Genomic DNA, 13243 nt, shown 5'->3' on the forward strand with positions numbered 1-13243 from the left:
TTCAGGGCTATTATTTGATCTACTTCTCCTCCATTGAAAGCGATAGATTGCGTAAAGATGAAGGAATATGGTTATTCCTATGCTGATCCTAGCAAGCTTCCTGTTACTGATTCCATCATGATAACAGGGTATTTTAGTGAAACTGTAGACTTCGTCGGCGCCGAAAGTCGATGCCGAGAAATGGAAAGGTAGCTGATGTGCATCTGAAATGTTTTATAGTTCATAACAAAGTGAGACTTGCAGATAATATTGGCGAAAGCGTATACTCATGTGAAATGTGTATTCTTTTGGCAGTCCGGTAGAGAGTCTTATGGTGAACTTATTTCCACCTCGAAGCTGTCGATGATACTTTCAACTTAAAAATACCTTGCATGGAGGGCGACAGGAAGCTCTGAGGAAGCCAGACTATCAATGTTTCAATTTAGTAGCGATAACATAGACGAACTTCCAACACAATCTACCATCTTGTGACTCAAAAACCCTGAAGCCACTTCCTATTCTGCAGAAAGAATCGGTCAATCGCACTTCGATCAATATAATAAACACAACGTCTTCAGGTGTTAAGAAGTTACTTTTGTAATGAAAGCCTTCCTAAAGTAGCATTAAAATGTGAATATTTTCCAAACAGAGGCTTTAATACATTTTGGTAGCTTTTCTCACGATATATCTGAAACCTACTCTAAAGGCGAGCTCATCGTCATTGCGATCGGTTGTCACTTAAAAATTCCGTATCGGAAATCCTAGAGGGATGACCTTCGACGATGACCGTGATCACTTGCACTCTCACTATCACTGGAACCCGTGGTGAAAATATCATCCCAATCCTATTTCTATTTGGTTTTAACTGGGGAAAGAGCAACATAGAACTGCACATTCTTTGGGCAACTTTGGGTTTGACTTTCCCTCAAACACCCCATTTCCCCTGTGGTGCACATCAGTCCTATCTTTATACGATGGCCTGACAACCTTTAATATGGATCCTTGGTTTATCCTGACAACCAACTAAATGGAAATTGCAGATCCACACGTCTTATCCTCTATCTCCACAGCTTCCAAATCAAGGGCCGCGGAACAATCCTCTTGTGACTCAACTTTTTCTGAAAAGCAAGCAGCGGCGTAGAATAAAATCAAAGAATGCTGCGATTCATTTTTTGTGACCACCTCTGGATTCCATTCTTTTTCCATCTACAACTTCCTTTATCTTTCGGGGTAAACTATGGGACAAGATAATGTTTAAATATTTTCATTAATTTATAACAAAATATAAGTTCTAAAAATACCCAAAAGCCATTTTATTAATCCGCACTGATGAGTGTAAATTAATGTGGAAGATGAATGCTGTAGACGTATTAGTTTTCCCTAGGTTGAGTTGCAAAGTTCATGAAGTTGACAAAACGGCTAATTTTTCGGTGCGCGGAGTCATTTATTGCACTGGCCGTGTCTACATTTTTGAATTTTTTTGTAATAAAATAAATCAGAATTAAGGATAAAATTTCCTTAAAATGACGTATTGTTCATTATTATAGCATGCAGTGAATCCAGGATATAAATTTGCAAAGTACAGCGGCACATCATTTTGACGCCGACAGTAGAAGAAAACGCTGTCTTCTTGGCTGGCACTCGAATGCATGAGGATCAACGTTGCTCTGTATTTTCATATTTCCTCCCTTGATTTTAAACATCATGGAATTTCCTATGTCCTTCCGTAACTAAAATTGAACAAGTACCATAAATAATTTGAGTCCATCGTAACCATCGAGAAACACGTACCTATCTCGATTTTTGTTGAGAAGTTGAGTTTTTATTCTACGGCGGCCGAATTATCGAAAAACCTCAGTTCCAAGTGATTCAGTTGATGAAATATGGAAATATTATTTATATTAAAGTTATCTTCGCTCACATATCACACGGGTTTATCATTCCGTTTATTATACTCTTATTTTTCCCGTAACGCTCATCCCGACAGACGGCATGCATCGAGGCTTTTCTTTTAATTTCCTCCGTGGGAATGCAGACGACAATTTTTTCTGGGGTGTTATTGCACCACTTGTAATTTTTCCTTATTTCAGCCATCTTCTCCTTTAAACGCAACGTGGCTCTTCCAAACCTGCAGTTACTGGGCTTGGATCTTGGACTCCTACTGAACTATGACGTCACGGCCTAAGATTAGTGGGGGCGGTATTTTTTAGCCCGCGAAACTCGGGAGACTTTTGGGAGTCATTTTCTAGTGTACAAACTGAATTTTAAGCGGAAAAAAGTATATTGCGGTACTAAGTGTTTACTGTAGTATATCAGCTTACTGTTTATAAAAAGTATGCAATTTCCCTATTATGGGATTATACAGTATTTATGGATAAATTCAACAACTGGCGCGGATTATGGACTTCCTATGTTTTTTTTCGGCAGGATGAACGGCAAGCTGAGTGCGTTGCCCCGGGAGACATTCGCGGTGCAAGCCGGGAAACCTCTCGACGAGAAAACACAACGCATCGCGCTAGAGGAGCTTCGGGAGACGCCCGAGAGGAGGGAGGAGGCGCTAGTGGCGCTAAGAAAGTTGATTCACGGTGAGCGAGCCCATTGAAGTGGTGGGACGCCTTATTTTTCGTGCTGTTGTGGAGGACGATTTTAACTTTTCTCGTGAATCCGATGATTCGAGGGAAGTCTACGTAGTGCAGACATGTCCTTATTGGTAGCACATGGATTTCCTTTTTATGATTAAGCTGTAATGCGTTTTCTAGATGCCCAGATAATCATTTTCTCATTGTTGTATTATGCCAATCAACTTTAACTAACTCAAAGCTAGGTACAGTACACGTTGCAAACAGCGATACATCCCCCGTGTATCTCGGCCCTCTGCCGGCTATGTCTGGTGTACAAACACTTGACATACTAAATACACATCTTCCTCTTTTACAAATAAAATAGTGATACAAAAGACATAAGAGTACAGTACAGTGCAAAAATTCATAAATTATAACAAAAAATCCTCAAGCCTGCAATGTCTTCTAATCATTCTGCCAAATATGTATAGTCCTATTTACAGGATTACTGATTTGAGTATCTCTCCCCTTGCTGATACCTTTGTTTCATTCCTTTTGTTTATTACCCCTCCCTCCCCACTCCCAATCAAATAAGACCTTTCGAGTTTGGCTCATTTCCAAGATGCTTCCAGGGACCCAGGACCCAGGAGTTCGGCTCCTTTTGAAACATAATTTTCTCGCCAACCCTGTGTTGGACGTGGAATTTAGCAGACCGGTCATAATATGCATTTGAATCATCCTTATTTCCTCTGAGGACGAGACGATCCTTATGAAATGTAATTCTTGGAAGCAGTGTTTTAAAGCTACGAGGTATATCAGTCCGCTGCAGACCCATTAGATTAGACGCAAGAGCTACGTTGCCTTTTGCGGTGTTTCTAAAATTGAGAATCGCTTAGTATGGGTCTCCATTGACATCTAATGCCTTCTTAAAAATCTATTTAATGGACTTAACTCTCAGCTAAGATGTTTCCCTCAAGATAGTGACAGTGGCGGATCCAGGATTTATTTCTGGGGGGTGGGGGCACAAGGGCCTTACAGATCTTCACATATTTGAGATTAAAATCGAAATACATCAATTACTGTAGAAAACATTCTCTTTATTTTGGTATGAAAGTTATTAATATGAGAATAAATGATTGAGATTGCGAAACACACAAAATAAAACGAACGTAACATAACCGTATTTAATCTTGTTTGTTTTTCAACCGTCTGGGGGAAGGGGATTCCACCCCCTCCGCCCCTCCCCCGCCCAAATCCGCCTATGGATAGTGAGGACTTGATAAAATGTGAAGGAAATCCCACTCTTTCGTAAAATTGCAAAAATTTCAGAGTCAATACATAATGCTCCACCTGTATACACCACTAATGGAATTCCATGCTTGGCAAATATTGATTTTAATTTTTCCGCCACCGTAACAGTCCTTCAATTATCTACTGTAGCTACTTCCACATAGTTGGACAGAGCATCTACCATTACCAAGTAATATTTTGATAGAGTTCAAACATATCACACCTCACCTCTGACCAGAGTAATTGGGGTACGTTTCTGTAATTCTGTTTTTTTTTCTGTTTCTGCACCTCTAAACTCTTTATTTTGTTATTCTGAAATTTAAGGCAAGTAGAACAAGACTTAACAAACCTCTTAATGTCTTGACTAATCCCCATCCAGAACATGGATGTTTCTACACGACTCATCATTCTGTCAATGCCAGTGTGACCCGCATGTAATTTATTTAGTATATCATATTTCAACGAAGGAGGAACGGAAATTCTATCACCCCTGAGCACCATTCCTTTTATGAATACCAATTAATCCTTAAATTCAAAATAAGCCTTATAATCAGACACTAAATCTTCATGGTATTGGGGCCACCCATTCCAAATGTAATGCTTGAGATTGCTATAAACTGTATCATCGCGAGCATGTTCTGAAATCAAATCCCAGAGTTCTCGTGTCACAGGAAGATTTTCCAATAAAAGTGCCACTTGCAACTCTACAACATCATCATCATAAGTATCCCTATCACAACATTCAGGACAGAAATCCCCTGACAAGGCTTCAGCTATAAACAAGTACTTCCCTGGTGTATGGATTACTTTTAAACGGCATGGTTGCGGCTTTAGCATCATTCGTTGTAGTTTTGATGGAATTTTGTGAAGTGGTTTGTCAAATAATCCAATTAATGGTTTATGATCACTCTCCACCCGAACATAATCCCTTCCTATTATGTAATGGTTGCATTTTTCTGCACCAAAGCATATGGCTGACAATTCCTTCTCAATCTGGGAATATCTACTTTAAGTGTCTGTCGTAGCCCGAGAAGCGTAGTCTATTGGCTGGCCCTCTTGAAGCAATTTTGCCCCTTTCCTGATTGAACTTGCATTAACACTCAATGTTAGTCCCATTTTAGGATCGTAAAAGCCAAATACTGGTGCTTGAGTTAATGCAGCCTTCTAATCACTTAACGCGTTATCCTGATGCTCACAACAAAGAAAATTAATGCCATTTCTCAATAATTCCCTCAGTGGAGCATTCCTCACGGAAAAAAAACTTTATGTAAATTTGGACAAATAATTGAACATACCTAATATTTTCCGCAATGACTTTTTATCTGTAGGAGGTTTCCAGACATAAATTGCTTATAATTTTTCATTATCACGTGGCATACCTTGACAATCAAAAGTGTGACCCAAGAAAGTGATCTTTTCAGTCAAGAAAACACACTTATTTAGATTGAACATGATACCATTAGAACATGCTGCCTCCAGCACCTTAATCGACACTTACTTAACTTCCTTTTTAGTATCATAACAAAATATCATCTTGGAAAGAAACAACATGATCAATATTATCAAAGGTTCGACAAATAATCCTGTGAAAATTTCAGGTGCTCAATTGAGACCCTAGATAGCTTGTAATGTACATAATTTAGAGCTATCCTTGGGATTATTACGAACGGCTCACCACATGCGGTGAACTCCGCAAACGGTGTCGTAGCGTCCGAAAGCGCGTTTCCTGCCCCTCCGGTGGGAGGCTGCGGGGACGGAGGGACACCACCGCCGGATACCCTGCCTTTGTCTCTCCTACCCGCGGACCTTTGTCGAGCTGGCGTTTTCAAAGCAAAATATCCGACGATAAGGACTCGGAATATGTCTAATATATAACACCGTTGTAGCAGTCTGAGCCACGGCCGTTGGAGATGTGTAAGTTGATGATATCGATGGCACTTCATTAATTTGTGTAATTAGAAACAATTATTGTTTTCTAATTTCCGCGATGCTTTTTATATGCAAAAACTTCATCCATTTCTTCGTAGACACCGGAAAATCCGTCGTTTAGGACTGCCTGTGATTGTATTCTAAGGTGAAAACAACTTTTACTCGGCACTTAGAGATTTATACGAACATCTTTTGCGCCAAAATAGCGTTATTTTCAACGAGGTAACTACCGACAATCTCATTGCCAGTGCTAAAGTTTGACAAATATCTGCCAAGAGTTGTAATTATCAGTTTTCCGTCAGTGATTGGTTTGTAAGCAGTGGTTTTATTCTACCGAGAAATGTTACATTATCGTGATTCTGTCACATTATCGTGAAATAAAATTTTCTTGTAACCAGAAGTGCTTATCTTGTGTTTCTTTAATTCGCTATTTCTTTTCTTAGAAAACACCCTAAAATTTATTTTTCGTTATTTTAAAATGTGCTTTTCTTGTGCTCTCTGAATGGCATTAGATTTCCAAACCCCGTTACTTACACGAAAGGAATGCATAGCAACAGATGTTTTGTCATTTCTCAGATTTTATGTGTTATTGTCCGTGATTAAGGCTCTCCAAATAAGTATTCGTGATGGATTTTCATATATTTTTTAAGAGTGGGCATTTTGGTCTAAGCTTTGATGGAATTGGTGGTTCACCTTGCCCGTTGGCCCTAATAATACTTATATCATTATTTTTTTTCTTGACCTTGTTTAATATACGATATAATATTTCTTCGAGTTCTTGGAGTTTAGGTCATTTTTAAAACAAGTTTCAGCCAACGTTTCGATTTCTTTTTAAATCATCATCAGGGCTATGTAAGAAAAAATTATGAACAATATAAAATACAAATATTAAAACGATATACAATATTTATACATAAAAAAGGTACAATCGGGTTTTCTATACTATAATATGATTTAAAAAATTATATTATTGTATAAAATTAAATTAAAAATTATATTATTGTATTTAATTAAAAAAATTTTAAATTATATTATTGTATTTAATTAATTTTTTTTTAAATTATATTATTGTATAAAAAACCAGATTGTACCTTTTTTAGGTATAAATATTGTATATCGTTTTAATCTTTGTATTTTATATCGTTCATACTTTTTTCTTACATAGCCCTGATGATGATTTAAAAAGAAATCGAAACGTTGGCTGAAACTTGTTTTAAAAATGACCTAAACTCCAAGAACTATTATATCGTAATACTTATATCGCATTTTTGCGATGGTCTGCCATGTAATTTGTCATTACCTGCATCTACGTATATGTGATTTTTAAGATTTCTTTCGCAAGTCATTGCTAATTAATGTTTTATTCAACATTTTCTCATTAAAATGCGAAGAAAGGAGCAAAAAATTGTTAATTTGTTTCATTTATATTACAAATTAACGAATAACATACCCCCATAAATCCATAAATACCGCTATTGTATCTATCGACTTCCAACAACCGTAGCCGAAATATTCTTCTGCTAGAAACAGTTCCCGCGGAACGGGAACACTGCAAGCCCTTGCCTTTGGCAACAGCCGTTTTCGCCTTGAAGGAGCTCAGAATTTTTCGTACAAACGTCACTTCCGCCGCATCGCTTCTCTGCGACGCCCAGAGAAGATTGTTGAGCACTCTTTCAGAATTCTAAGCATTGAATTCCATTCCACGTTATCTAATTTCGTCTCTTAATCGACAATTGCTATGAAATCCGGTTTGTTCTTCTCCATTCTCTTCTCTATGAGCAACCTAATAGCCAAAATTGCATCTCTTGTGCCCTTGCTTTTACTAAATCCGGATTGGTCCTCATCCAGGAACTCTTCTGCTCTTCGTTCTATTCTCCTGTAAATGATTCTTGTTAATAGAATCTTCGACGCATGTGCCGCCAGGCTTATGGTCCTAAAGCCTTCGCACTTCTCTGCTCTCTTCTTTTTGGCTATGGGAACGTTGATGTTCTTCTCGAAGTCACTAGGTGAATGTCCATATAAGTACATATCGTCGATAGTTTTTTATACTTTTGATTTAAGACCTTTTCTCCTACATTTTTTATTAGCTCTGCTGGAATGTCATCTATTCTTGGGGCCTTATTCTTTCGCAGGTCTCATATTGCAGCGTCGAAATCCAATCTTAATGTACTCGCTCCCATGTAGGTAATGCTTTTCTACTTCACTTTACTCTTCGATAATTTTTGAGTAAAGTGTGCTTCCGTTGTACAATTCCTCCAGGTATTCCTTTCATATCTCGCCTTTGTCTTCGTTTTAAATTATAATATTTCCATTCTTGTCCCTTATGATATGTCCGCTTTCCCTTGCACGAGGTTATTTCGCACGTCCTCGCATGTGTTCCTCATCCACGCTTCTCTGGCTTTCCTCCGGCAAAGCTCGTTCTTTATTCTCTTGTAGTAGTAGTCTGTCCTTCCTCAGTATTCGTATTGTTATACTTTCTCCGCGAGCGCCAATACGATGCAGGCTGCTAGCAGATAGCAGAGTACCCTGCTAGCAGGTAGCGCTTGGCTTAAATAAGGATTATTAATACCCTATCAAAGGAAGGAAACTTTCCAACCATAGTCAATATTAATAGATGATTATTAAGAGATGTTTCCCTGAGCTCTGTGCCCCCTGAGAGCATTGGTAACCTCAGATAATGTAAAACTCCTATCTACTCGTATAGAAACTAGGTCCCTGTGACGTCACGTGGAGTGGCATCGCTTGGGGGCTAATCTGGCCTTTTTCAAATGAGGTTAAAATTCGCCATTAATATTCGTCTAAACTTGGATTCCTAAAACCAAATAATTTGTATATTATGAATACACTGATGGTGGGTATCGAATCGCAATCAATGCCTTTCGTTTTCTTTGATGAAGGAAACTGCCCTATTATAAACGTCGAGTTGTTGCCTGGCAAGGCAATCCGAATTCCACGCAATGATACGGTGTTCTATAATTAGAGCTGTTTACCAAAATTTATGCCGGTGATGATGAGATCAATTCTTTGCCATGCTATTCGTCTCCACCCCTTTTGATGCCTGGCCATTTCAGATGGGATGTACGAACACTGCCAAGGCTATTTTTACGCAATTAGCAACTTTTCAGATTTAAAATTTTTTCAGCTACTTATTTTTATTTAATATGTCTAGATTTTTTCCCAATTCTTAAGATGTATTTATATCTTATGACCATAGATAGATTATGGGGGTTGACATGAATTACAGCCGTTGAAAAGGTCACAATCACGAAAAAATAGTGAAATAAATGGGCCCCTGGCGGTTTTCGCTCAACCAGCGAGGGCCGGCAGCAGTAAAAGGGCTACTTCAAATGTTATCGTCTAAATACCTAGAATAAGTGTTGTGCACTCCTCGCAGCGGACAATTTCGAAAACTAATTGCAAAGCGTTTGAAGAGTGAGGTTTGGTTTTGGCTCATTTGTCTTTTCCTCTCCATTGCAGACGAGGAGAAATTCCACTTCCGGGACGATGACGACTTCCTGCTCATCTTCCTCAGGCCAACCAAGTTCTACCCTGAGAGCGCGTTCGCACTCGTAAGTCGCTCGCTCACAGTGTAGCCAACCACGCCAGCCGCCAATGAATGTGTTTGCAGTCACGTGGTCGGAACTCCAATGACGCTGTGATGATCAAGGCTGTTAAACGATGTTTATACGCGTGACGATTTCTCTCTATGGAGATCCCATTCTCCCTATAGAGTCTTTTCAGACTTTACAAGTATCGTTGTGGTCAAACTGCATCAGAGCGAAAGGAATAAAAGTCGAAAAAATCATGCCTTCTCGAGCAATTTCAAAAACCAAAAGGATGTTGGAAGAAAAGTAACTTTGAATACCTTTTTATACTCAACCAATCGAAGAGACTGTCAAAATTCAAGTAATTACTTGTGAAAAGAGTACTTATATATTATTTCCTCACAGAAACACGTATTTGCACTGACAACATTAACACATGCGATATTTAAAAAAAAATCACTTCGTCTTTCAGATTGGATGGTTGGGGAAGCACTCATTGGCCTTCAGTCGATGACGACACTCCCCAATTCCAAACTGTTCTCTGTTATTCCTATTGATTGAAAATACTGATCACGTGAGCTCTCTCCCACGCAACAATCGAGAGTGTGTGTGTGTCGCGAAATCCACCAATTGTTCGGATGAAAGAGGGATTGGAAGCGCAAACATTTTCTCAGAGCGATACACACGGCTGGCGGGTGGGGCCCAGGGGCGATCGACGTTTCCTTGGAAATCACAATCATTTCATAATAAATACAATAATTTTAATCACGGGCTAATGCCCATTTACATTGCTCATTACAAATTGCACAATTTCCAAACATTTAAAATGAACGCTAGTACTCCATTTCAATGGGAGCAACAATAGGATTAATATTACTACGGAGGCTTCCGCGGTTACACAGACAGTGACATTATTTATGCCAATACAAGACAATTAAGTAAAAATTATTTTTTAAATAAATAATGAATATTTGAAAAAGAATGACATGAAAAACGATTGCAGCCAGAGTGGCCATGCGATAAATGTAAGAGCAAATGTTACCCAAAATGAAGCACTATAATGTACGAATTCCACGATTAATATGGGCTCTTATGGAGATTCATTTCCCATGTAGCGTGGGGTTGGCATTAGCAGTATGACAACTATTATCTGTTCATTTTATCTCTGCGGGTCAACTTTCGTGAGATCCCGGACACTCTCGGAGGGCCTCGCTGACGGGGAGGGGCCTCGCTGAAGGGGAAGGGGTAGTACCGAGAGAGAGAGAGCAGGAGCGACCTTAACGTTGCCAAATGTACATAGCCGCCCTTGTGTCTCACTGAAAAGGTGTGACTCACACGTGGCCACAGATATTTTGGGCCCGGCGGCGAAACAATGCATACAATGTATTGAGAATAATCCCATCTCAGAAGCCAGGATATTGTCCGCTAAATGCGAGACCGCTGGTGAAAGGCATACATAGGCGTAACATTCTTAAAAACGGGGAGTGCAAGGGAAAGTATTTAGTAAGCTAATCGGGCGGTATGAGGACGGTTGAGAAGCCGGTTTATTGGATTTTGGAATCATGATGACTTTTGCCAATTTCCATGCAGTTGGAAAATATGAAATTTTTAGTAAACTATTGAAGAGCCGGGCCAAAATTTTAAAGATTCCAAACTATTCGAATCAATTATTCACATCCGTCTACGCAACTTCGTTCACGACAGCAATATTTTGCGTCCTGAGCAAACTGGCTTTCGAAACAACACGTCCACAACTCATCAAGTGCTGCGACTAGTTGAAGACATCACTACTGGCTTCAATTCAAAGCTTATCTCGCACTGCGTGCTGCTCGACCTTGAAGCTGCCTTCGATCGAGTATGGACCCTGGGCCTAATCAAAAAACTTACTGACCTCAACCTTCCTCCTTACCTCACCAAAATCATTCAATCTTTTACCTCAGACCGATCATTCTTTGTCCAAATCAATTCCTCAGCATCCTTTTTCCAACCCATCTCTTCCGGTGTCCCTCAAGGCGCAATCCTTTCCCCAATCCTATTTAACCTTTATGTAAATGATACCCCTTCCCTTCCTCAAACCCGCCTGTATCAATACGCCGATGATACCACTCTACTGGCCCAGGGTTCCGATCCGTGCAAAACGGCTGACATACTTCAAGACCGCCTTGATGACTACGAGGACTGGGCATCTGAATGGAAGCTTAGCGTCAATGCACAAAAATGCAACCACATCATCTTCAGCAGAAGACCAAGAGCCGGCGATTGCCACGATGTCTACTACGGCAACAAACGCATCCCAAAATGCGCCACGGCTAAATACCTAGGCGTTCTGCTTGATAAACGACTCACCTGGGCCAACCATATCCAATCAAGCATCAAGAAATCAAATGGAATATACGCTGCTTTATTCCCGTTGCTGAAGTCTAATTCACCGCTGGCGCTAAAAACCAAACTTCTACTTTACAATTCATCCATCAAACCACTTTTAACATATGCCTCTCCCGTATGGCTCCATGCTGCCGCCACTCATTTAAAACGCATTCAATCTTGCGAAAATAAAATTGTCAGGAAAATTATTGGAGCCCCATGGTTTATTAGTAATAGACAAATACGAAGAGACTTACGAATTACCCCTATTTTAACATTTCTAAAATCTGCAATAGACAAATTTCAATATTCTCTTGGCAAAACAAATAATGAACTAATAATGAATCTCTGAGATTACGTAATTCCGAATAAACCCAAACATAAAACTCCTAAATTTGCCCTTCCCACATCCCTTTACCCTAACCTAATGCAATGCATGGATTGAAACTTCGAAAGAAAAGCAAAATATAGTATATAAACCAACCCCGTTCCTGATTCGCTAAGAAGACAGCTGATTGGCTGGGAGCTTAGAAGAACATATATAAGAAAACTCCGGTGCGGTGCGGTGCGGAGTGCAAGGGAAAAGGATTTGGCAACACAGCTAGCAGATTCACGAAGTTGACACGACGGAGGTCTGAGAGCGACTGACGTTCCGAAGTGCTAGACCACGCCTACTGTCTGCTGATTGGCAGAGGGAAAGTCACGTGTAGATAAACTTTCCCTCCTCTCACCCCAACTCGGTTAAGCCACACCAGCTCACCCGCAAAGATAAAGTGAACAGACTTTAGTATTGCTCTATTCAGAGAAAGTGTAACCACAATTCGCACGGCCTTCATTCCATCTCCACGCCACGCTGCGTCACCCGTATGTTTCTTTCTCTTTCTTTCAAATTCTATTTGTAATTATGCTTGTATGTTCGCCTGTGGCGACTTGTGTAAATGTGAATTTGAAATGTTTGTAACCTCTATGGGTGATTTATTCACTTTTCTTCCTCACTTGAGAAAGATGGACTGCGTCCCATCGAAAATTCGAAGTTCCCTCCTTTCATCTTGCTGTTGCTTTCATCACATCCCATTCGCTCTCCATTTTCAGATCAAGAAGTTGTGCGAGTTCCGCGCGAACAACGGCTCGGTGTTGGACGGGTTGGAGCCCAGTTCGGAGGAGGGTTCGTTCAAGGAGGGGGTGGTCAACGTGCTCATCGATCGCGATCAACTTGGGAGGCGGATCATGGTCTGCAATCTCGGAGGTGAGCTAACACCAATTGCAATGGAGGAAGATTATGCTCTAGTCAGAACTAATCACACCTACACCTCTACACGGTGCTGCGATTTTTTTCTAACACCCAGTAAAAATGGTAAAACCATTCAATATTCATTGGTGCGTGATTATAAATAGTTACGAGAATATTTTACTGAATTTTGTTCGTATTCATTTTAGGATTTTGAAAATAATTTTGATGTACTGCCTATCCCTTGTGGTCCCTGACGTATATTTTACATTGTGTTTTATTATGACAGTAACAATTAAGTTTTCACGAAATAAATGCAAAATTTCAGCTGTATAGCCGCAGGATTT

The 13243-nt window shown here is 39.8% G+C and overlaps 1 protein-coding gene across 1 annotated transcript in view; it reads left to right on the forward strand.

Annotated features, from left to right (window-relative positions):
* The window catches only part of LOC124167679 (retinaldehyde-binding protein 1), a 77418-nt gene that overhangs the window by 26641 nt on the left and 37534 nt on the right, over window positions 1-13243 (forward strand). Inside the window, exons 2-4 of the mRNA XM_046545664.1 lie at window positions 2407-2564; window positions 9237-9328; window positions 12761-12914. Coding sequence (XP_046401620.1) covers window positions 2408-2564; window positions 9237-9328; window positions 12761-12914 — 403 coding nt within the window. The 5' untranslated portion in view covers window position 2407. The remainder of the gene's footprint in view (window positions 1-2406; window positions 2565-9236; window positions 9329-12760; window positions 12915-13243) is intronic.

The sequence above is a fragment of the Ischnura elegans genome, chromosome 11, assembly GCF_921293095.1.
Source record: "Ischnura elegans chromosome 11, ioIscEleg1.1, whole genome shotgun sequence".
Classification (NCBI taxonomy): Eukaryota; Metazoa; Arthropoda; class Insecta; order Odonata; family Coenagrionidae; genus Ischnura; species Ischnura elegans.